We start from the raw sequence: 23,874 nt of genomic DNA, 5'->3' as shown, positions 1-23,874 counted from the left end.
AATATTATACTAGTTTAAGAAGAGAACTTTAATGAAAAGCACCAAGTACTGTTCACTTTAACGAAAAACCACATTTTTACACTAAAAAATCAATCTTGATACTATTCACTTTACCATTTATTTTGTCCTTATCATTAAAACTCAAAATTTTCAATCCCTTTTCATTAGTTTTCCTTTAAAATAAAGCATTGTTGAAAATATTGAAGCATTCCATCATCTAAAGTCTTTATAGTTTCAAGGTTTGGTGAATCATGACCGACAACCTATTCATTTTCCAAATGATGGCTATAAAATAATGGACAGCCGGATCTCACCCATTAAATCATACGGACTCGGAGATCCGGATCATTAAAATTTAATCAAACGACTACAAACAGAATGATCTTTTTAAAAGAGATAATAATTATAACCGTTAATTCAAATTTCAAGAGTCCAGATCTTCAGATCCTTAGGACTTGGTGGAGAAGATCCGGCTGGGATGTCTGTCCTAAAATAATAACAACGCTATCAAGTGATCAGATGTGACGTGCTTCTTTTTTCTGATAGATTTAAGGATTCATTGTTAATCGCTACTTTTCTGGCATCCTTGCTTCTTTTGCACAACCATGTCAAACCCCACAGTTCCTCCTCCTCCTCACATAGCCCTATTGCCTAGTGCTGGAATGGGACATTTGACCCCCTTCCTCGGTATCGCCGCCATGCTCTCCTCTCGAAACTGCATCGTCAGCTTAATCACCGCCCGTCCTTCTGTCTCGGCCGCTGAGTCCGCCCACATTTCCTTCTTCCTATCCCAACATCCAAAAGTCAACCACGTTGAGTTCCAAGCCATTTCCTCCCCCGATCCCACCACCGACGATCCTTTCTTCCTCCAATTCGAAGCCACCACCCGCTCCGTCCACCTTCTCTACCCTTTGCTTGCCGCCTCATCCTCGCCCGTCTCAGCTATATTTTCCGACTTTGTAGTGGCTTCTACTATTACCCCAGTCGCCGCCGACCTCGGCGTCCCCAACTACATCATCTTTACCGGCTCATGTAGATTTTCCTGCCTCATGGCCTACCTCCCAACCCTTCTATCGAACCCTTCCTGTTTTGCAACCGATCTGAAAGAAGTCAACGTCCCCGGAATCGCTCCATTGCCTATAGGAAGCATTCCTCCTTCATATAAAAACCCTAATCATTTTTTCACATCACTACTCATCACAAATTCTCGAGCTTTTTCCAAATCCAAAGGGATCCTAATGAACACTTTTGAAGATTTCGAACCGGATACTCTAGCAGCTATAAATAGTGGGAGAGTTTTAGAAAATCTCCCACCGTTTCTTCCGATAGGACCGTTAGATACCTTCGAGGCCAAGAAAGAGCAGGATGAAGATGGAAACTATCTGTCATGGCTAGACAGCCAGCCGGCACAGTCAGTAGTTTACGTGAGTTTCGGAAGCAGAACAGCCATGTCCAATGAGCAGATTAAAGAGCTCGCAAATGGGTTGGAAAGGAGCGGATATAGGTTTTTGTGGGTGCTCAAAACAAGTAAGGTCGACAAAGACGACAAGGAAGATCTGAAAGTCCTGCTTGGGGAGCCGTTTTTGGACAGGACAAAAGGCAGGGGAGTAGTAATGAAGGGGTGGGTGAGCCAGCAGGACATTCTCGAGCACGCAGCCGTTGGAATTCGGTTATGGAGGCAGCGCGAAAAGGGGTACCGGTGCTGGCGTGGCCGCAGCATGGGGATCAGAGCGTGAATGCGGAGGTGGTGGAGACGGCGGGGTTGGGAATATGGGAGAGGAGTTGGAGTTGGGGGCTTGGAGGGGTGGTGTGTGGGGAAGCGATAGGGAGGAAGATTGTTGAGTTGATGGAGGATAAGAAGCTGAGGGGTTTGGCTAGGAAGGTGGGGGAAGAGGCTAAGAAGGCTACTGCCATTGGTGGGAAATCTGAGAAGGTGCTCAATGAAGTTTTGGAATATTTGATGCAGAAGAACTAATATATCCTTGAAATTTATGTTCTTAAGTTGAAGTTTCATGTAACTTTTCAATCTCAAATTCGATATAATATGTTGTAGTTGGGCTATGGAACTGATTGTTGATGTGTCATCGCCTTTTTAATAATGAGAATCATAGTTTTTCGTTGTAAAATTGTGTCATGTAAACAATGTGTAAAAATTAATATGCGTTTGTCACATAGTTGGTGTGACGATTTTGTTCAAGATAATTGTGAAGCCCAAATGAGTAATAAGAGCAGAAAGAATTTCCATACAAACTTGAAAGTGCATCTCAAGACTCATCCCCATTTCTTGTATAATACCAAACGAAAAGTTCTCGTCTTTTCCGGTAATCATTTCAAAGCTAACATAGCCATACAAAGTTAGTTTTCATGTATATACGGTAAATAACTACACTAATTGATGCTAACGTTGAAATCCTTACCACCTGTGAAGGGATTATGGTACGTAGTTGGAATCAAGAATGGTTCATTTTCAATCGTTGGCTGGGTGGTTTTAGGGAAATTACGAAAATAGTTGCATAAACATGGTAATTTTGTCCAATTAGTTCCTAACAATTGCCTCAACTGAATCTTTCTTGCAGAATATCCCAAATTTGATCACCTTATTCTTGAATGTATGATCAACACATTGCCGATTTCAGGACGTTTATATACACTTACATCCCAGGACCTACTCATGATGTTTCCTAAAGGACTTGGCCAACATCTGGGGATTCATGGCTGGTAACTTTGTCAAGAAACTTCAAGTAATACATTAGCAAAGTTAAGGTTTTGGTAAGGCATGTCGCAACATGTCAAAGCTATAGTCATCACATCTTATCAATCTTTGTTATGCATTTAGCAACCTAAATATTAAGCTACTAATTGCACATTTTAAACTCACAAGTGCACAAGATCAAACACATAATATAGAAAGCAAGTACGAGATCATTCCCATGAGGATTGCACTAATATGTATCTAGAGTATGATTCCTAACAATTTAAATTAATTAATTCACAAAACTAGCAAATATGCAAGTAAAGGTTTAACAAAATAGTTTAAGATGTCTTAAGTTTAAGTATAAAAGCACAATATAAAGAACATAGGCAAATAAAAGTAATTGGCAATAAGAGTTTTGAAAACGATGTTTGAACGGTTAGGACTTTGACTTCCATCTCTAACCTTTTTCACCTAAACAACTGATACACACTATGATACAAAACAAATTTTGATGCTTTACGTTTGTCAATCTAAATGCATGGTATCTACTCTTTAAGCTATTGATTTCCCTAAACAACGAATTAGGCATGAGTGTCTACACTAACTCTTTTCATTCTCGAAGTATTTAGCATGGTGTCTACTAAGTTACACTCCGAGAAAGCATAATACAATGGACATCGACAAACACATGAATCCTAGAACATGGTATCTATTCCGGTTATTTGTGATAATTAATTCCAAGAACTGTAACTAGTTCTCTTGTTACTCGGTATGGGTACAAGACTCGATCATCCAAATTTACCCATGTAACAAACTCAATTACAAAGTTATTCCATGGTGATCAATCATAAAATAACTCAATAAGATTGGAATTAAAACTGAAATTAATCACTAAAGCATCAACAAATTATCTTGTAACAAAAGTGTATCAAAAATACTCAAGGAAACATGATTAGGACTTCAACCAAGTCCCAACTATGAAATTTAGTTACTCATAATGTAAATAGACAGCAAAGACAAACAAAACAGAAAGTAAAAGGAGAAGAAGAAACTCTTCGATGACGAATTGTAGAACGGTGCATTGGTCCTTCCTTTTTCTCCCTTCTGTCGTGGTTGCCTCCTCTTTTTTGGTGGCTGTTGCTGCCTATCTTTTTTTTCTCTTTTGTATTTCTGTTTTTTTGTATCTCACTTCCCTTCTGCTGGTCTGATTAGGGATCCTCCTTCATTCCCCTTCTAGTTGTAACCGACAAGGCAATTAGCCTTCTTTTCCTTATCAAGCTTAATGAGCTTTAAAGTCTCATTATATTAAAAAGACTTTTAATTTACTTTCTCTCAGACTTTTTGGCTTTCTTCAACTGGTTAAAACTGCTAATAAAAAGGACATAGGATTATAAAAGCCTTTTTAGCTCATTTTGCACTCTTTACTTGTTACAACCTACAAAAACACAAATATAATGTAAAACCTATATAGAAGAGTAAGACAAAGATGTAAACAAGGAGAATTATTATATATATAATAGCGAATTTACGAGCATAACAATCTTCTATTTTAAAAGATCTAGAATCTCTAGCATCATTTTATCGAAGGGTATACCAATTTCACCAGTCATTTCCGTTGTGTTCTCAGCTTCAATATGAGCAACACCAATCAAATATTTTAAGATTTCTTATCAAGCAAAATATTTTTTGTTTTGACATCACCGTGTGTGATCTTTTGAGATTACGAGTTAAATCGTGTTGTCCTTATAGATGTTTCTAAATCTATTTCTACAAATAATTTACCACTTTTTGACACTGAAGATCAATTTTTGCAGAGACCACCTCCTTTGGCTATAATTTTCTATTAAAACTGCATCACGTCTTCAAGTAAAATTTGAGCCTAGATGTATGGATGTTGGCTTAGCAAAAATTTGAAAATTAAGATTACCTCCTAAAACTAAAATCTTTTAGCTGAGTATTGTGGCAAAAAACTGAGTAGGTCGCTTTTCTAATTTACTAGTTCAAACTTTCTTGGCATCCAAGAAAACTTAGATATTTACTTGTCCTTTCCTGCTAGACGTGGCCCATTTGACTAAGCATATGCATATTCAAACCATCTTTTGGTCATAGACGTGAGTCATTTGACTACACATGTACATTCAGTGCACCTGCCTCAGCCTTCATCAGTACAAATATGAAATATGCCCTGCTCTAAAGCTAATCTACTTTCCCTTAGCAAACCATCATTTTCCATTAAAATGTCAGATTCCGGTGATCTACGAGTCCCTCATGTAGCTCTCCTTCCAAGTGCCGGAATGGGTCATCTCACGCCCTTCCTTCGGCTTGCAGCGTTACTAGCATCACATGATGTTTGTGTCACTTTCATCACTCCAAATCCAACCGTCTCACTTGCTGAGTCACAGAGTTTGTCAAACTTTCTCATGGCCTTCCCACAAATTACTCGAAAGCAACTTCATCTCCTTCCACTGGACGAGTCCTGTGCCAATTCCGAAGACCCTTTTTACTACCATTTTGAATTGATTCGCCGCTCTTCTCACCTGCTCTCTCCTCTTCTATCTTCACTCTCTCCACCTCTCTCCGCTATGATCACAGACATGAGCTTCACCTCCACGGTTCTTCCTATAACCGATTCTCTCGGACTTCCAAACTACATTTTCTTCACATCATCTGCCAAAATGTTGACACTTTATGTGTCCTTCCACACCATGCTTGGCCCTAATCACACTATAAAAGATGATCTCCAAGTTCCGGGTTTGGGGCCAATACCAAAATCACGGATCCCTCCACCACTGCTGCAGGAAAGTAACAATTTGCTGAAGACCTTTTTCATAGAGAATGGTAAGAAAATGACAGAATCAAGCGGAATTTTGGTGAACACATGTGAAAGTATAGAGAGTGAGACTTTGGCAGCACTAAATGAAGGCAAAGTATTGAGAAAACTACCGTCAGTAATTTCCATTGGACCGCTAGCGCCATGTTTCTTCGAGACAAGCCAACAACTGCAATGGCTTAATGATCAAGCAACTGGGTCAGTGCTCTATGTCAGCTTTGGGAGCAGGACTGCCATGTCCAGGGAGCAAATTAGAGAGTTGGGTGATGGCTTGGTGAGGAGCGGTTGCAGGTTTCTGTGGGCGGTGAAGGATAAGAAAGTTGACATCGAAGATGACGAGAAACTGACTGAGGTGCTTGGAGAGGGATTATTGGAGAGGGTGAAGAAAAATGGATTGGCAGTGAAGAACTGGCTGAACCAGGAGGAGATATTGAGCCATCCGGCCATCGGTGGGTTTTTAAGTCACTGTGGCTGGAACTCTTTGTCTGAGGCTCTCTGGAACGGTGTGCGCGTATTAGCATGGCCGCAACATGGGGATCAGAAAGTCAATGCGGATTTGGTGGAGAGAATTGGACTCGGAACGTGGGATAAGAGTTGGGGTTGGGGTGATAGGGAGACGGTGGTGAAAGCAGAGGACATTGCACAGACGGTTAGTGAGATAATGGGAAACGATTTGTTGAAGTTGCAAGCATTGCACATTAGAGACGAGGCTAGAAGGGCGGTTGGAGATGACGGTAGTTCTACAAAGAGTCTCGCTGCTCTCATCGACACATGGAAGAAGTTTCAGGTACTACCATAGTTAAACCTTCATTTCCAAGATCAGATTAGAGGCAAAGATGCATTCAGTTGAGACAAATCAGATGCAGATCAAGCCATAATCTCACAATATTAGTAACTGATGTTGTAAGGTACATCAAAACACAATGAGAAAACAAAAACAACTTCAGCTGGTTTATCGCGTCTTATTGTTTAAAGGGTACTTCCAACTAGAGATTTATTTTGTCGGAATGTTGTACTAATTAACCAGAAATAGCTTTCTTCGAAATGGCATCGAAAGAAATTTCGTTCTCTTGGACCCTTTCCTGGAGACCAGTTGGGCCAAATACAACTGTCATATCAAAACCAATGCCTATAACCAAAGAGTAAAGGTGAAAACATCAAATACTTAATCCGATCAATGTTGTGTGTTCGATTCTATACTTTTTTTTAGTTTGATATATATAGAGTAGGTATGGACTACAATACAAAATTTGTTTTAATTGCCGCACTGTGTTCAATTTCTTCTCGTTAATTGGAGTAGTTTGGAATACCATATTACTGTTCTTTAATATCAAAATGAATGATACAATTGTAGTTTAGACAAGAACGTGAACTAAGAGTAGATTATCGAACTTTTTACAACATATAGTATTTCTTCTCATAAATTCATAAATAGGGGTCAATTAGAATATTTTTTAGAATGAAGACTTTCATAGCAGAAATATATTGTCATCGTGACATTTTACATCATAAAATGATTGTATACTCGTGTTATGAAAATTGTTCTCGTTGCTCTCATTTAGAAGGGTATATTGATTCGATGGTAGTATATTTATTTAATATTTTCAAAATTAGATTTTAGTATTAGAAAGTCAAAGAAGTCACTATTAGCAAAAATAAATCAAACCGCAAACAAAATATTATCCGTCACTCCACAGTTTGCAAAATCAAGAAAACGAGATTATTAGATTATTAATCAGGCTTACTAACTTGTACACAAATAAAGGGACCTCTGTTCTCAAAGCTTTTTGGTCAACAAAGGAGCAGACTATGTAGCTAGGATTAGGGGTGGTATTGATAAGATCACCCTACCAAAACCCATGTACCAATTACCATACCAAATTTTTGGTATGACAAAACCTATTACTATTACCGTGTCAAACTTTCGGTATACCGAATTTTGGCATGCTAAATAGTTCGGTTGACATGGTATGGTAATGGTAATTACCACTTTGTTTTGGGCCAAAATTTGATATTTTTTTCCAACCCAATTCAAGGTCCAAACGTGTTTTGGCCACTCCCCTTGGGTTTTTAAAACTTTTTTATTTAATTATGAGAATTTTATAGAGATTCATTTAAGAAACAAGAAGTAAATAAATGGAAGAATTGCTGAAAGAACCCATATCCCTAAAAAAAATAGTACAAAGATTCCTAAATTCCATCTCTACATTCTTTAAAATTGTACAAAAATTAACTTGATAGACAAAGCCATGGAGAAAGACATTCCAATTTGATGAAGGAGAAGATGAGATGGACTCCGGAGAGAGAGAGTCGCCAAAATTGGACCAATAGAGATGAAATCGATGGCTAGATGAGTGAAAAGATGAAGAGTTGTAGTGCAAGAAGGCTTAGGTTTTTTTTATTGGGAAAGTAGAGGTTAGAGGGTGAGATGATTGGATAAATGATTAGGAAAAAAATATAAAGTGCATATATAATGATAATAATACATAATTATATATAAATGAATATATATGATATAATATTAACAGTAGTGGTACGGTACGGTATATTATTGGTAATGGTTTTGAATACCATTACTGTACCAAAAATATATGGTACGATTGGTATGATAATTTAGCAAAAAATTCTACCCCTAGCTAGGATGATGGACCCTTGGGTATATCCATCATATATAAACCAATCCCAAATTGCAGCTTCATGATCCCTAATTGCAGCTTCATAGTCCAACCAGAAACGCATTCACACTTCAGAGTGAGTTGAGTTGGGAGTGAGCCGGTCGCCAATTTTATGACATGGTGATTACACCAATTTTAAACGCATGTTCACGTCGCATCTAATACAAACAAACGACTAAAACTCTTGCTGGCAACTAAATTACTAACCTCATAAATCATATCAACACTACTTGTCTCCTATATAAACGCCTTTTTTATTTGCCTTGCTATATATAAAAGCTTCTTAACTAGGTCTCGTTTGACATGCCATATTAGACATCGGATATGACTATTTAAGATGAATCAGGTGTTTGGTGTTACTACGTATTAAATAGCCACCGGTTAATTTATCAGGGCCTGCCCATTCTATACAACTCACGCCGTATAACTTCTTTGCTCAAAAACCTATGTATTATTTAGTCCGGTTCTCAAAAACGCTAAAATAGAATTTCATCGTTCTTTCTCTTTCTCTTGCAATCTGCTTGTGCGGCCATCTTCTTCTCCAATTGAAAGTATTCCTTCTTCTTCAAATTCTCTCTCCGTCGATTGATTTCACAAATTCTTATCACTGCCTTTTGGGTTTTCTTCATCGCCATCACCAAGAACTTGCTAACTATAGACTCCTTCGAAGCTCTGATTTTTGGATAAAAAACTTGCTTCATTCATGGGTATTTGAGCTTTCTGCCTTCATCTTCATCTCATCATGCGAATGTACATCCTATCTAGCTTCTTACTTCTTAGCTGCTCTTATATACTTGAAACTACTACTACTTTTGGTCATGAACAATTATTTTCCCAAGATCACCCTTGTAGTATTTGGTGCAAAGTAGCCTTTGCGGCCATGAACTTTTCAGTTACATTGAATCTGAGACTATTTTGATTACAAAAATACTTGCATCCACTCCATTAGAAAAATGTTTAATTACAAAAAGTAAGTACAAATTTTTTTTCTTTCACAAAAATAAGTAGAAAGTTCCAAATTTTTAGCATTTGCTTTCTTCAATCCATGTAATTAGACATACAATATTAACGCACTCGTAAGTAAGTTTTCCATATAATAGTATGATTTACGTCTATTTCTGTACAAGCGAGGCCATCACTATTATTTAAATTATATGTCAGAGTCTCACATTAGAAATACTGGAGATTTCACTTCTAACATCACTGAGGCTTTTTATGATAAAACCCCACACCTAATAATATGTGCTTAAGTTGAGAACATGTCAATGATGATAGGGTGAACCATGCTACCAGGGTTGTCTCTGATATTTTGGGGGCCTGTGCGAATTTAATAAAAAGGCCCTCCTTATTTAATTTTTTTTTGGAACAATATATTTATACAAAGCTCAACTATCAATATTCAAACTTAATTGAAATCAGCATCTCACTCTTACTAACTGAATAATCTCTAACATAAAATCATGATTTAGGTTCATCTATGAAAAAATAGGGCACAACTGAAAGAGAGATATGGAAATACGTTTGTATTTGTGGAAGAAAGTAATACACAAGTTTTTTATTGCTAAATAAAAGTAGAAAATTAATATATTAAGTATAACTGTATATGTAACAACCCATTTCAGAATTTACGGAACAGAAAGGCATTTTCGTATTTTCACTTTGGTTGGATTTCATTTGTGTAAAATATTGCTTTTGGTGTTAAATGGTGTGCCCTAGGGCCCACCCCTGATTTTGGTCCCCCGGTTCTCCCTCTTTTTTTTTTTTTTTCTGATTTTGTAACTCTTTCTCACAAACTCTCTCCCTCACTCTCGGCCCTCTCCTTCCTCTCTTAAAAACCAACCCTCCTAGAGGGTTTTCACTCAAACAACACACAACAACCTAGACTACATCACAACCTTCCCTCATAATCCTACGAGTTCTTGAACCAAGAAAATAGAAGAAAAACCATTCAAAAACTCACCCCCGAGCTGCACTGTTCAAGGAACTTCTCCGGCCATTTCTCGCCATTTCCGACGAAGGTAAGCCTCAAAATTTGCCCCTATAGTTGTAGGTCGTGTCTAGGTTCACGATTAGTAAGTTTTTGGGTGATTTTGGTGGTGTAGGAACTCGGAAATGCTCAAGGAAAGTCACTGTGCAAATCTGGAAATTTCCAGGCTGTGGCCGTTTGGCTATCTTTCAGGCCATTTTCCGGCCAACTTTGGCTACCACTCGGTCCCCACTTGGTATGAATCTCTTTTCCACATTACTAACTACATTTTGGCTTTTGAATCACTCAATTTGGTTAATAACGAAGAAGTTACAAATCTTTGAAAATTGCCCAAACCTTAGGCCAAAAAACCAGTTTTAGGGCGAGCACAGCCCTTTTCGAGGCGTTTTCCAGCCAAAATAAGGCGAGTTGGCTGGCGTGCAGGGTATCAATCTCTTCATCTCGTCGAGTACTACAACTTTAATTTTTGGATCACTTGGTTTGGTTGAGTAACGAAGAAGTTATGAGCGTTTGAAGTGGTGCCCAGAAACCGGCCAATTCATTGGCCTGAAAACGGATCAAGCTCAACCTGGTGACCCAAACCCATTCCAAAACTAGCCCAAGCCTTCAAGTTAGGCTGGCGAGCCCAAACCCTTAGTGAACCCAGCCTAATTTTAAACGTCAAGACTCTTCCAAACCCAGACCGTGGGCTATGCAACCTAAGGCTCGCGCGCCACTCAACCTAACCCAAAACCCTTTATAACCCAGCCCAAAATCCTTAAGACCCAAACACAGGCCTTTGGGCCATGGAATCGGCCCACTAGCTTTCGGCCCAGCCTAGTTGACTGGCCAGTTGACCCAGACCTCTTGACTTCTGTCAACGCTGACCGTTGACTTTGATCGTTGATTGTCAACGTTGATTTTTGGGTTGACTTTTTCGGGTTTTGTCCAAGATCCCTCCTAGGCTAATTTCGACGTCCTGAATTCGTTTATGACGTCCGTTTTCCAAAATTAAATATTTTGAGTATAGTTTTATTAATTGGACCCTTTATGTGCATATGTGCATTTATTGTGGTGTTTCCGTCTTCTCTAGTTTGTGTGGCTCTTCGATGACGAAGTATTTGTGATTGGACCCCTTCTAAAATGCATGTTTTAATATTAAAAATGTATACATGAAAAGCATGATTTAATGATTACTTTTTATGAAACGTTTGATGAGTGAATTGGATTTAACTTATATGATTATCATATTATGCTTACTTAGAATATTTTGGAATACTATATTTTCTATCAAACCCATGTTCTTTGTAGAATATCTAATGGATGACGGTATACTATTTAGAACATGTTTTTACACACTTCTTTATAGTATAGATGATGAATGACTTTATATTATGAAGATGCTTTTGAGATATATGTACCTATGTTTGGAAAGACTATATTCAATGGTTTTGTGTGTATCTAGTGGTCACTGTTATGTCTTCGGGCGATGTTACTTATATTGCCTTTGGGCGGGCGTGTGTAGGGCACTGTTATGTGCATATGGAAGATGAGACTTATATTGCCTTTGGGCGGGCGTGTGTAGGGTACTGTTTTGTGCATAAGAGAGATACTGATACCACTAGTTAGCACACTATATACAAGATCTGTTTCATGAGAAGTTTTATGGCATGCTAGGGTTTTCGGAAAAACCTACTACATATTATGCTGTTGATGTTTTCATCAAACTTTGGGGATTAGTATGTTGATAACTAATTCAGTAATATATATATATATATATATATATATATATATATATACTTGGTCTACTTATGTTTGTTTTGCGCCCCCTCAGGACTTATATTCGAGGTGTACAATTCTGGCGTCAAGGCACTCTCGCGTTGGCATTTTCGAGTCCTCTCGGTGTATGACCCATTCCTTTGTTCATTCAATTTTATATTATTTCTTTTTAGTATTCTAGTTTAGTTGTATGCTCTGAACAAGTTCCTAAGTTGCACATTTATTGTATTTAAATTTATAAGTTTTATTTATATTCATTGGTTCTTGTGCATATTAGTATGTCTTCGTCACCTTCGGGTGTTGGCCATCACATGTCTACCTTGGTGTTTGGAGAATATCAGCGTCGTGTGTGTCCATATAAGCTCACTTAGTCAATTGCAATATAGATAAAATCATATGATTGATGATTTTTCTTTTCAATTTAAAACTTTTTTATTAGAAATTTATTCTCATATGTAATATATGGGAGGATAAAAAATTTTAGGGCCCTTAAAAAATTCGGAACCTTACGTCACTGCACCTTTTGCACATACCCAACGCCCCTCTGCATGCTGTGCCTAAATTGTTTATCACTATGTACCTATAAGGAAAATGCTTCTAACCCAATAAAAAAATTTAACCGTAGAATTATAATATAGCACAAGCGAGCCTCGGGAACATTATCGTCAAAGTTTTTCAAATGTATTTCACAAGTGTATTATCTCTGCCATTACCACGCTAGCCGGGCTTCTCCAACTTGGGTACGGAGGAGCTGCTGCAGTATCTCTGTTTTCCACGGAATACGTCATGGTAGTGGCGTTTACTGTTGCTGTTTTGGTTTTCATCGGTTCATTGGCTGTCAAGATCCTCCAAGTTCGTGAAAATCCAGATTTATCTGAGTTCATGGATAAGATTAGCCTCTCGTCGGGAACTCTTGCCGTAACCTTAGAATTGTTGATCATGGTTCCAGCTTTGGGGTGGTTCGCCTTTGCCAGCATGGAGCATTATTGTAATGTGATTGCAGTAACAAAGTCGTACCATGAAATTGCAGTTTTTTTGAAAAGGTTGTATCAAAGAGAACTTGAGCAGCTTCTTCAGGTGTTTGACAAATTGAAAGAGTTGTTCATGAATATTGGTGCAAGTGCATCATTTATTAATGCCTTTAACAGATTGGAAAGAGCTCTTCGAGGTCAGGAATGTTGACGACTAGTTGGCCAAGGAATCCGATCAGAAGAACGGGCTTCCGTAATTAGTTATAGGACTTCTACTACATACACTTGCCTTTTGATCTACTTAATTAATAGTTAATAACTTAATATGTACTATATATACGTTTCGCGTTATGCTAGCTTTGTGTGATGGTTTAGGAGCTGCCCTATATCTGTGATTCCTATAATGTACGTGTGAATATAATGAATAAAAACTCGTGTAAGCCTTTGAGATAGAATGCATGAAATTGTTTCTACTTTTCATCAACATGGAATGGAATTGTAGAATAAAATCAGCCCTTAGGCCTTAATTTTATTGGGGCCTAGCACCCTATTGGGGAGATGAATCCCACGTATTGATGAGAGGAGGGACTTTGCATATGCTTATAATTAGTAGTTGGGCTACTCCTCATATTACAATTGGTTTTATGGTGGAACCCCAACTTTCTTCATGGTATCAGAGCAGGTTGTTCCACGGGTGAGCCCAACGGCCACACGTGCTCCACGTCAACTGAGTTGTGTTGTCCACGTGTTAGGCTTGAAAATTCGTCAAACGTGAGGTTGCGTGTTGAGAATGAATCTCATATTAATGTGTGGAAGGACCTTGCATGTGCTTATAAGTAATTATGATACTCCCCATATTGCTAATTGAATTTATAGTAAACCTCAACCTCATTCACCTATATCAGTAACATTATACAAGATTCCAGATCAGAAAGGGAGTTGTTGGCTTCGATGAGAGATGGATAGGTTGTCGGTGTGATGTGCTTGTGTGGGGTGTAGTATGCAAGTACATAATACAAAGTCAAACTCATAAATGAATAAAACTTGCTCTTTTTTTAATTAATTAAAATAAAATTGTTACATAATAATATTTAGGATCAATTTCAGTCTACTACCCTGAAGTTTCGTGGTTTTCAACATTTCATACATTAAGTTTTTGTCGTCCCAGTCTGGTACCTAAAGTCATAATTATTGGACAATTTCATACATTTGTTAAGTTTTTTGTTAGAACTTTTGTTAACTGATGACGTGGTACTCACTTGGACAATGATTGGACGCAACATGTCAATATGGGCCATGTGGATATTAAAATTTTTTAAAAAAAACCATTAAATTAAAAAAATAAAAATAAAAAACTAAATCTCTACCTAACCGCTCAATCGCACCATCAAAACCAAACCATCTCCTCCCTAAATTTCTCAACCCCAAGCCACATATCCAGTTTTTCTCTGCAATTCGTGAAAGCTTCCATCCTTTGTTGGATTTTAGAGCATCTTCATCATTAATAAAACTTGAATAAGAATGAGAAAGATGGAAATCTTTATATGAAGGCAGCATGGCACGGGAGAGATAAGAAGGCAGAGAGCTTTTGTAAAATAGAGTGCTTTTCATTCAGAGATATTTTCTGATATTTATGGCTCAGCACATAGGTCGACTGATAAGGAAATGGGTCGACTAAAAAAGACAACAGTCAGCCCTTTTACACAAATCTAAGCCATACATGTGGCAAACGATCAGGGACCCAAAACATTATAAATTACATAAAAGACATCAAAAATAGACAGAAAACAGAAGCAAAGGATTAACTTTAAAACTCCATCTTAATGCTTTGCTGCTTCACTCCCAAAAGTTCTCTTAGGTAGATGAATCTGTCCTTTGGTAATGCCTTGGTGAAGATATCAGCAACTTGATCTTCTGTCTTGCAGTAGACCACTTCCACTTCCTTGTCTTCCACAACACCTCTGATGTAGTAATGCTTCAGAGCAATATGCTTTGATTTACCATGACAAATAGGATTCTTGCTCATGGCAATAACTGACTTGTTGTCACAAAGGATATGAGTTGCTGATTCTTGTTTCTCATCAAAATCTTGCATAATTCTTCTCAGCCACACTGCTTGAGAAGTTGCAATTGAAGCCGACACATACTCAGCCTCTGCCATTGATAGTGCAACTGATTTTTGTTTCTTAAATGCCCAAGAGAATACACAGTCCCTAGTGTAAAAGTATAGTTAGATGTGCTCTTCAAGTCATCCACACTACCTCCCCAATCACTATCACAGAACCCATACAATTTTGGCTTAACATTCTTTTAATACATAATACCAAAGTCAAGTGTACCTTGTATGTATCTTAGGATCCTCTTTGCAGCTCCATAGTGAATGCAAGTAGGCTTGTGCATAAATCTGGACAACAAGCTTGCAGCACATAATATCGGGTCTAGTCGCTGTCAAATACAACAAACTCCCTACTAGGCTTCTATACACAGATTCATCAGCATCACCATTACCATATTCTCTTTGAAACTTTTCATTCACAACTAGAGGTGTTGCAACAGGCTTGCAACCAACCATTTTGAACTTTTCTAGAAGTGTTTTTGCATATTTCTTTTGAGTAATAAAGATACCATCATTTGATTGAATGATACTAATTCCCAAATAATAATGCAACATGCCTAGATCACTCATCTCATATTTCCTCATCATGTCATTCTTGAAATTCAAGATCATTTTATCACTACTTCCAGTATAAACCAAATCATCAACATATAAGGAATCAATAAGGATATCTGAAGTACCTTCTATTTTGACATAGAGGGCATGTTCATTCTCACTTCTTTGAAAACCCCTTTCATTGAAATATGAGTCAGTCTCTCCATACCATGCTCTCGGAGCTTGTTTCAGACCATAAAGTGCCTTCTTAAGCTTGTACACCTTGTGCTCTTGTCCTTTAAGAACAAATCCTTGAGGTTGATCAATGAACACCTCTTCTTTTAGGACTCCATTTAGGAAAGCCAACTTGACATTAAGTTGGTGTAGAAACCACCCCCTATAAGTAGCTACAGAAATAAGGCCTTTGATTGTTTCATGCCTAGCTACTGGTGCAAAGGTTTCTTGGAAATCAATCCCAGGTTTCTGAGAATAACCCTTTGCTACCAATCTAGCTTTGTTCCTTTGAACGAAACCATCTTGATTGAGCTTAGTCTTATAAATCCACTTTACTCCAATGACAGAGTTGTCACAAGGTCTGTCCACTAGTTCCCATATCTTGTTTTTCACAATGGCATTGATCTCCTCTTGCATTGCAGCTTTCCATGTATCTTCTTTCACTGCATCATCAAAGTTTTCCTGTTCTACAACACAAAAATTGCAGCTTTCATAGACTTCATTTAAGCTCCTTAACCGAACCTGCATTAAACTTGGACTCGAAGGTGTGAGAGAGTGAACTTGATGACTGTTTTCAGGTGACAGTTGTGGAATTTCTAACTCAATTTCCTCTTCATTTGGCTGATTTTCTTCTTCAATTCTTATTAGTGCAGATTCATCTCGGATGGTTGCTTGATTCCAATCCCACGAAGATTTCTCACTAAAGAGAACATCTCTACAAACCACAACTTTCTTCATTTTTAAATTGTAGAGTCTGTACCCTTTTCTTCACTTGACTCATCAAGTTTTTGTCTTAGTTCTTTCAGAACATAAGCAAAGCAAATTGACCCAAACACTCTCAAGTGATTCACAGAAGGCTTTTTTCCATTCCATGCCTCAAATGGTGTCTTACCTTCAACTGCCATTGTTGGATGCCTATTCATTAAGTAGACCGCTGTATTAACTGCCTCGCCCCAAAAATATTGAGGCATTCCCTTGTCATGCAACATTGCCTTAGCCATTTCGACTATGGTTCTGTTTTTCCTCTCAGCTACTCCATTTTGCTGTGGAGTATAGCTGACAATAAGCTGTCTTTCCAAGCCAATATCTTGACAAAACTTATCAAATTCTGTGGATGTGTACTCTTATCCTCTGTCACTTCTAAGAACTTTGATTAGATAACCAGATTGTCACTCAACCATAGCTTGAAACTTTTTGAAGATTGAGAACACTTCTGATTTCCGTCTTAGAAAGTATACCCAAGTCATTCTGGAATAATCATCCACAAAGATTAGGAAATACTTGTTTCCCACTTGAGTAGAGGACTTCATGGGTCCGCAAACATCTATATGAATCAATTCCAATGGAGCTTTTGCTCTCCAAGCTTTACCATGTGGAAATGAATCTCTATGATGCTTCCCAAGTGCACACCCTTCACAGATTTCTTCATTTTCTTGGATACTCGGCAACCTATGCACCATTTCTTTTTCTTATAACTTCTTGAGACTTTGAAAATTCAAGTGGCCAAGCCTTTTATGCCATAGCTTTGAATCTTCTTGCACTTCCATCTTGAGTGCAGATTGAGTTGCATACTCAATTGTAAGAGGAAAGCTTCTACTCTTCCTCATCTCAATCTTAGCCAAGAGTTGTTCACGATTCCTCCAATCATATATCTTGCAAGTGTTGTCTCCAAAATACAAGTAGTAGCCATGCTTAATGAGTTGTCCAAGACTTAGCAAATTTTGCTTCAAATCAGGAACTAACATGACATCCTTGATGAACATTTTTCCACTCTTCGTATGCATAACAATAGTACATCTTCCCAATGTATTGACTAGCTGCCCATTTCCCATCTTCACTCGGGTTAGGTTTGTAGTGTCAACATTATGGAGAATGTTCTTATTCGTCGTCATATGATTGCTACAGCCGATGTCCACAAACCAAACTTTAGCTTCTTCTTGGACGGTTGTATCATGACCAACATAAAACATATTGGTCTCTTCATCTTCTGCTTTGGTGTAGTGAGCTAGTTGATTATCTTTGTAGGTACAATCATTTTGCATATGCCCGAATCTGCTACATTTATGGCATTTCACTTTTCCCTTGAACCAACATTCACCAGAATGAGCTTTGTCACAAATTTTGCACTTCGAAACATATGAACTATTCTCAACCTTTTTCTTCTTTTAAAAATTACCATTTCCTTCCCACACTTTGTTTTTGCCTTTCCAATTCTTGTTGGACTTGGCTTTGCTTTAACTTGAACTAGCTTGAGTTTTTGGATTCACTGTAAGTGTTTGGAAAACATTTTCTACATCATTGTTGTCATGCCTAGATAGTCTCTGAGCAAAACCTTTGAGAGAACCAATCAATTCTTCACCACTCAAAGTTGACAAATCCTTAGTCTCCTCTATGATTGAAACTATGTTGTTGTACTTTCTTGGCAATCTAATTAGATACTTCTGAACTATTCTCTCATCAGACAAGATTTCACCATAGCTTTTCATTTGATTAATAATCTCAGACAATCTACTCAGGTAATCATCTAGCAATTCATCATCTTTCATTCTTATGTACTCAAAATCTCTTCTCAAAGATTGGAGTTTGACAGGCCTTACCTTAGTAGAGCCTCTGTAGACTTTCTCCAGCACATCCCAAGCTGATTTGGCACTTGTCTCATTTGAGATTTTTGGAAAAATTTCATCTGGGATAGCATTTTGGATGACCCCAAGAGCTTTTGCATCTCTCTTGATGTTTTCCTTCAGCTCCTTTGTCTGAGCCTCTGTCAAAACCACAGTACTTAGAGGTACTACATAGCCATCTTCAATCAAACTCCACAAATCATGAGATACAAAAATTGTTTTCAACTTTGTCCTCCAGAAGTCATAATTCACTCCACTGAAGATAGGAGTTCGAATTTCTCCACTGCTACTAGAACCAGCCATGAATTTGAAAATTTTGATTCTAGGGTTTCACTTAGAATTTTCCCCCTTTTGAGAATAAAAAAAATGCCCCACTCTTTGATCAGATTGGCTCTGATACCATGTTGGATTTTAGAGCATCTTTATCATTAATAAAACTTGAATAAGAATGAGAAAGATGGAAATCTTTATATGAAGGCAACAGGGCACGGGAGAGATAAGAAGGCAGAGAGCTTTTGTAAAACAGAGTGCTTTTCATTCAGAGATATTTTCTGATATTTATGGCTTAGCACATAGGTCGACTGATAAGGAAATGAGTCGACTGAAAAAAAACAACAGTCAGCCCTTTTACACAAATCTAAGCCATACATGTGGCAAAAGATCAGGGACCCAAAACATTACAAATTACATTAAAGACATAAAAAATAGACAGAAAACAGAAGCAAAGGATTAACTTTAACATCCTTTGCCAAAGACTCGAACCCAAAGCACAGAACCATTTCTCTGCTCTGAAACCCCCAAACTTAGTCTCGTGCCATCCCTGTCTTCTTCTCCACATCGTCAAATAGCAGACGTCAGCAAGGGGAAGCATCAACCGTTAATCTCCTTTTTTTTCTCCTTCCCCGTTCATCAACCGTTCGACGACATCGATCCCATCAGACCTCAAAATAAAATAAAAAATCAAATCCAATCCAAAATCAAATCTCATCCCACCTCCAGAACCCCCAAAAATCAAATCCAAAACCAAACTTTCATCACCTCCAAACCCCATCAAGAATCAAATCCCATCCCATCTTCCCGAGCCGTCGTCGTTCTGGTTGTCAACAACACAAATCGCGTTCTAGGTCTTCAACGCTGACGCCATCTGCATCGCCCTCTACCTCCTAGCCTACTACTTCATCCCAAACTCTTAGAAGTTCGAACCTTTTCTCCCTAATCTTCTCCGTCATTCTGTAAATCCTCCTGGCGTCGCTGCTCGTAATTCCAGCGTATGCATTTTTCACTACATGGACCTTGAACCTAGACCTGGTCGCGTCCGCATTGGCCTCTCACTCCTCCATTCTTTGCTTTGGGTATGGATAGTGGTAGAGGACATATGAGAGTGGAAGAGAGAAAGGGGGAGAGGTGCGGGGAGGTTGGTTTTAGGTTTAGGTTTAGGTTTAGTTTTAATTTTAAAATTTTAATTTTTTTTTTAATTTTAATTATTATTTTTTTAATATCCATGTGGGCCATATTGACATGTGGCATCCAGTCATTGTCCAAGTGAGCGCCACGTCATTAGTTAACAGAAATTTTAACAGATAACTTAACGAATGTATGAAATTGTCTAAGATTATGACTTTAGGTACCAGACTGGGACGACAAAAACTTGATGTATGAAATGTTGAAAATCACAAAACTTCAGAGTAGTAAATTGAGATTAACCCTAATATTTAATATTACAAAATTGACTTTTGGATAGAACTTGAACATATATATCTCATACTCAATCTTTCACGTATCTATTCACGTATCTATTCATTCTAATCTCTCATTCCTTCATAGCTCCATACCATGTAAACATGCACAAAAGCAAGGAAAACGAGGTTTATATCCCCATGCCTTGTAAATAAACATGCACATAAGTAAGCACAAACGGGGTTCATATCCCCATCCCCGTACGTATATGTACGTGTCTTGCTTTCTGTACTCAGTTTTGATCAAACGGGCTCGACAACTATGCTTTGTCAACTAACCCTTGTAAACTAACACAAGCCGAATAGTTGTTGAGCTGAAGTCTTGATGAAACGGGTTCAAACCCCCAACTATATATGGTTTTATATTCCTACTTACGTTTGTTGAGCTGGTTACTCATCCATGCACGCAAACAGCCGAAAAGTGTTGGAAAACTAGGAGTATATAATATTAACAAGTATCCCAGATTACATATATTCATCTACGTGCGATACCTGAAGCAGCCATGCTTTTGGTTGGAAATGCAATTCTTCTACTTGTTTAAGACCTTATGTTCCAAAGGTGATAGAACCCTCATTCACAGAACAGTTCTTCACAAGCAGGGAATTGGATTATATAGACACAGGCCTCATCTAATTTCCATCTATCGTGGAAATCAGTTACCTGCTGTTACCGGCAGTTTTCACCGAGTAATGGATAAGCAGTTATCATTTGCTGCATGTTATCCACGTATCCTTGCTTATAGGAAGCAGTTTTTCCACGTATGCAACTTACATCAGATTGTATTGTTACCAAACACATTTCATCATTCACTAAATGATAGTTTAGTCCAATTAAGTTTCTAACAAAAAGTATATACTAAAACAAAGCAACACTTGAAGTCGGATCAAAACTCAATGACCGTTGAAAATACGAGGCGATTTGCGTCTGTCTGATACATGTATGCATGCTGATCGATCAGATACCCCGTGAAGAATTGTATCTTATTTGAGATATGGTTTTTTATTACCTTGTAGACAAAATTTTGATAAATAGGACAAAAACATGTTTTTATAAACAAAAATTACAATGAAATTTAATCGCAATAATTAAATAGGCAAACGGATTCAGATCATTGAAGTTCAATTGGAGTGGGCCCTATAACTAGTCCCCATTTTTACTCAAAAATGGGGATCTCTTTGGATAAAGGGTCTGTATATATACATATAAAAATAAAAATAAAAAAGTAAAAGAAAAATACAAAGGAAGCCATGTTTTAGACCATATATATTTTGTAGAGACCACACATTGTAGACCACATGATGTGGCGGTTGATGATTAGATTATTATTTTAATAATTTAAAGAAACAATCCAACCATCAATCGCAACATCATGTGATTTACAAAATATGATTCAAGTAGATAGTCTCTCTAGCATCACACGTGCGGTATATATAGAGAGTAATGTTAGGTAACCTAATTTGCAAACTAAATGATATGTCAATGTAACCAATAAGAAATAAGCACGTTAATCAATACTTAATAATCCAATGATCAACTTCTATGCTAATTATTAGTTTACAAAATTTAGTGTACACATTTAGTTTTCTAGCATTACCCATATAATATATGCAGAAGCCCCCAAAAAACAAACACCCAGTCCAGTTATAAAAAAAAAAACTAGAAAATACATGACTATATAGGCACCTCTTTCTTCACCTCATCGGCGTTCACGGTCAACTGGCCAGCATTAACGTAGTTCCTGAAAAGCTCTTTCAGTTTGTCAAAGACATGAACAAGTTCTTCAACCGCACTTCGATACAGTCTTTTCAAAACACCTGCTATTAATTCGTAAGACTTAGTGACTGTAATCACAGAAAAAAGTATCCACGCCATGACGCCAAACCACCCGAATGCTGGAAAAATGATCACCACCTCTAAAACCAAGGCAAGAGGTCCGGACAGGAGGCTAATCATCTGCATGAGCTTAGCTAAATCTGAATCATCATCTTGATTTTTGACAGCCAATGACGCGTAGTAAATCGTTGCAGCAACTATAAAAGTCAGTACTGTAACTTTGTCTATGACAGGCAGAGGCGTAATTCCGGCATCGATCTTAAGCTTGAGAAGCCCGGCTAGCAGGGCCATGAGAGCCGAAACGTTTTTGTGCAGTGCCCTTGTCGCACGCTCCTGTGCCTCGTTTGTGCTATATTATAATCATATGGTGAGAAAATTGTAATCTTTATTAAAAAGAAAAACTATGAGCACGTACGGAGGTGAGAGAGAGAGAGAGAGAGAGAGAGAGAGAGAGTAATGGGTCAATTGGCAGCGGAGATTAGCGAGGGAGAGTAATTTATCAGCAATTGCTTATGGAGTTGAACTTACCCAGGTAAAGCGGAGCTCACAGGAAGGTTAGCAGCTTGATGATTCATCCCACCGGTCTTGTACGTACAAAAGAAGATAATTAGGTACTCACAGTCACTCGATCGGTCTTCTCGACAGTTGGAAGGAATAGAGGTACTGTTACAGTGTCTACTTGGAGAAGGAGCCAACAAACCAAAAACGTCCCCAAGGTAGGTTACTTGAAGGATAATCCAACCCGAGCCTATTTTCGTTTGTACCTCTGTACTTCTGTATGGAGAATCATGCAAGAATAAATAGCCAAATAATAATAACATTAAATAAGCTGACGTCCTCATCACCACCAAATTAATCAGCCCGTCATCAGCGCAGTTGGCGCAGCAGCATCTACAACACTATATAAAAAAGAAAGGATATCGCATGCTAGACGTTGGACCCCAGTGATAGTGATGTGGCATTTGTTTCAACAGAAAAAAAGCTGCATTACTTTACCCTCGTTTTCATTCTCTTTTATGGAGGCAGACTCCTTTTACCATGCCCTTCTCATCCCTTTCTATTTATACGGTCATGGTTAAACTACGTTAACATGTTTTATTATTTCTATAAACAAAAAAATCAATATAAAATATTGACGTGACTTAACCGTGACCGCACAATGTAGGAGGGGATGAGAAGGGCATGGTAATGAGAGGGCAGACAATCTGCCTCCCTCTTTTATAGGGAGTAAGACTTTGTTTTTTTTTTCCTTTCCTTCCCTCCCCTCCTAATTGAACGGTCACGGTTAAGTCACGTCAATATCTTATATTAATTTTTTTATAGAAAGAGAAAGACAAAATAGAGAATGTGAGAGGAGTGGATGGAAGAGGGTGAAAAAAAGGAGGGGAGAGAATACTGGTCCCTTTTATAGAGTACTACTGTCGAAATATTTACAGACTTGCAATAACTACCAACACTATAAAAGAGCAAGAGAGTTGTTTTCTTTTTGTATATTTAAAGAACAATTCGATCAACATAAAACTGACCAAGTTTTTTTTTTTTACTTAGAGTAAATTGTAGCAATGGTCTCTCAACTTTAATCAAATTGGAGCAATGGTCATTCAACTAAAAATACACTGCCATTGGTTCCTCAACCCATCAAAATGTGTAGCTCCATCATTTTCGTCAACTTCGTCAGAATTTTGTCAAAATGAGTTATGTTGGAAAGACCATTGCTACAATTGAGTTAAAGTTGAGGGACCATTGTTCTAATTGGGTTAAAGTTGAGTGATTATTTCTTCAGTTGGATTAAAGTTGAGGGACCAATGGTAATGAATTTCTAGTTGAGGGACCATAGCTACACGTTTTGATGAGTTGAGAGACCAATGATAATAAATTTTTAA

The 23,874-nt window shown here is 37.8% G+C and overlaps 2 protein-coding genes and 1 pseudogene across 2 annotated transcripts; 2 read left to right on the top strand and 1 right to left on the bottom strand.

Annotated features, from left to right (window-relative positions):
* Positions 1-467: 467 nt before the first annotated feature.
* LOC103417071 (UDP-glycosyltransferase 13-like) lies at positions 468-2,202 on the top strand (annotated as a pseudogene).
* A 2,650-nt stretch (positions 2,203-4,852) lies between these two features.
* LOC103410171 (UDP-glycosyltransferase 708G1-like) lies at positions 4,853-6,480 on the top strand. Its single transcript, XM_029097448.2, has one exon. It carries the CDS (start codon positions 4,876-4,878, stop codon positions 6,322-6,324), a length of 1,449 nt encoding a protein of 482 aa, XP_028953281.2. The 5' UTR covers positions 4,853-4,875; the 3' UTR covers positions 6,325-6,480.
* Positions 6,481-18,034: 11,554 nt separating this feature from the next.
* LOC139193646 (uncharacterized) lies at positions 18,035-18,724 on the bottom strand. The gene has a single exon (XM_070817086.1). The coding sequence runs from the start codon at positions 18,722-18,724 to the stop codon at positions 18,035-18,037; it is 690 nt and encodes a 229-aa protein (XP_070673187.1).
* Positions 18,725-23,874: the final 5,150 nt, after the last annotated feature.

Source organism: Malus domestica, chromosome 17, assembly GCF_042453785.1.
Source record: "Malus domestica chromosome 17, GDT2T_hap1".
NCBI classification, from domain to species: domain Eukaryota; kingdom Viridiplantae; phylum Streptophyta; class Magnoliopsida; order Rosales; family Rosaceae; genus Malus; species Malus domestica.
The sequence above is the reverse complement of the archived record's forward strand: the minus strand, read 5'-3'. Positions and strand labels throughout refer to the sequence as shown.

Bases quoted from the DNA above. Each gene is read 5' to 3' on its own strand.
- LOC103410171 (XM_029097448.2), top strand. From the start codon at position 4,876: ATGCCCTGCTCTAAAGCTAATCTACTTTCCCTTAGCAAACCATCATTT.
- LOC139193646 (XM_070817086.1), bottom strand. From the start codon at position 18,724: ATGGCTGGTTCTAGTAGCAGTGGAGAAATTCGAACTCCTATCTTCAGT.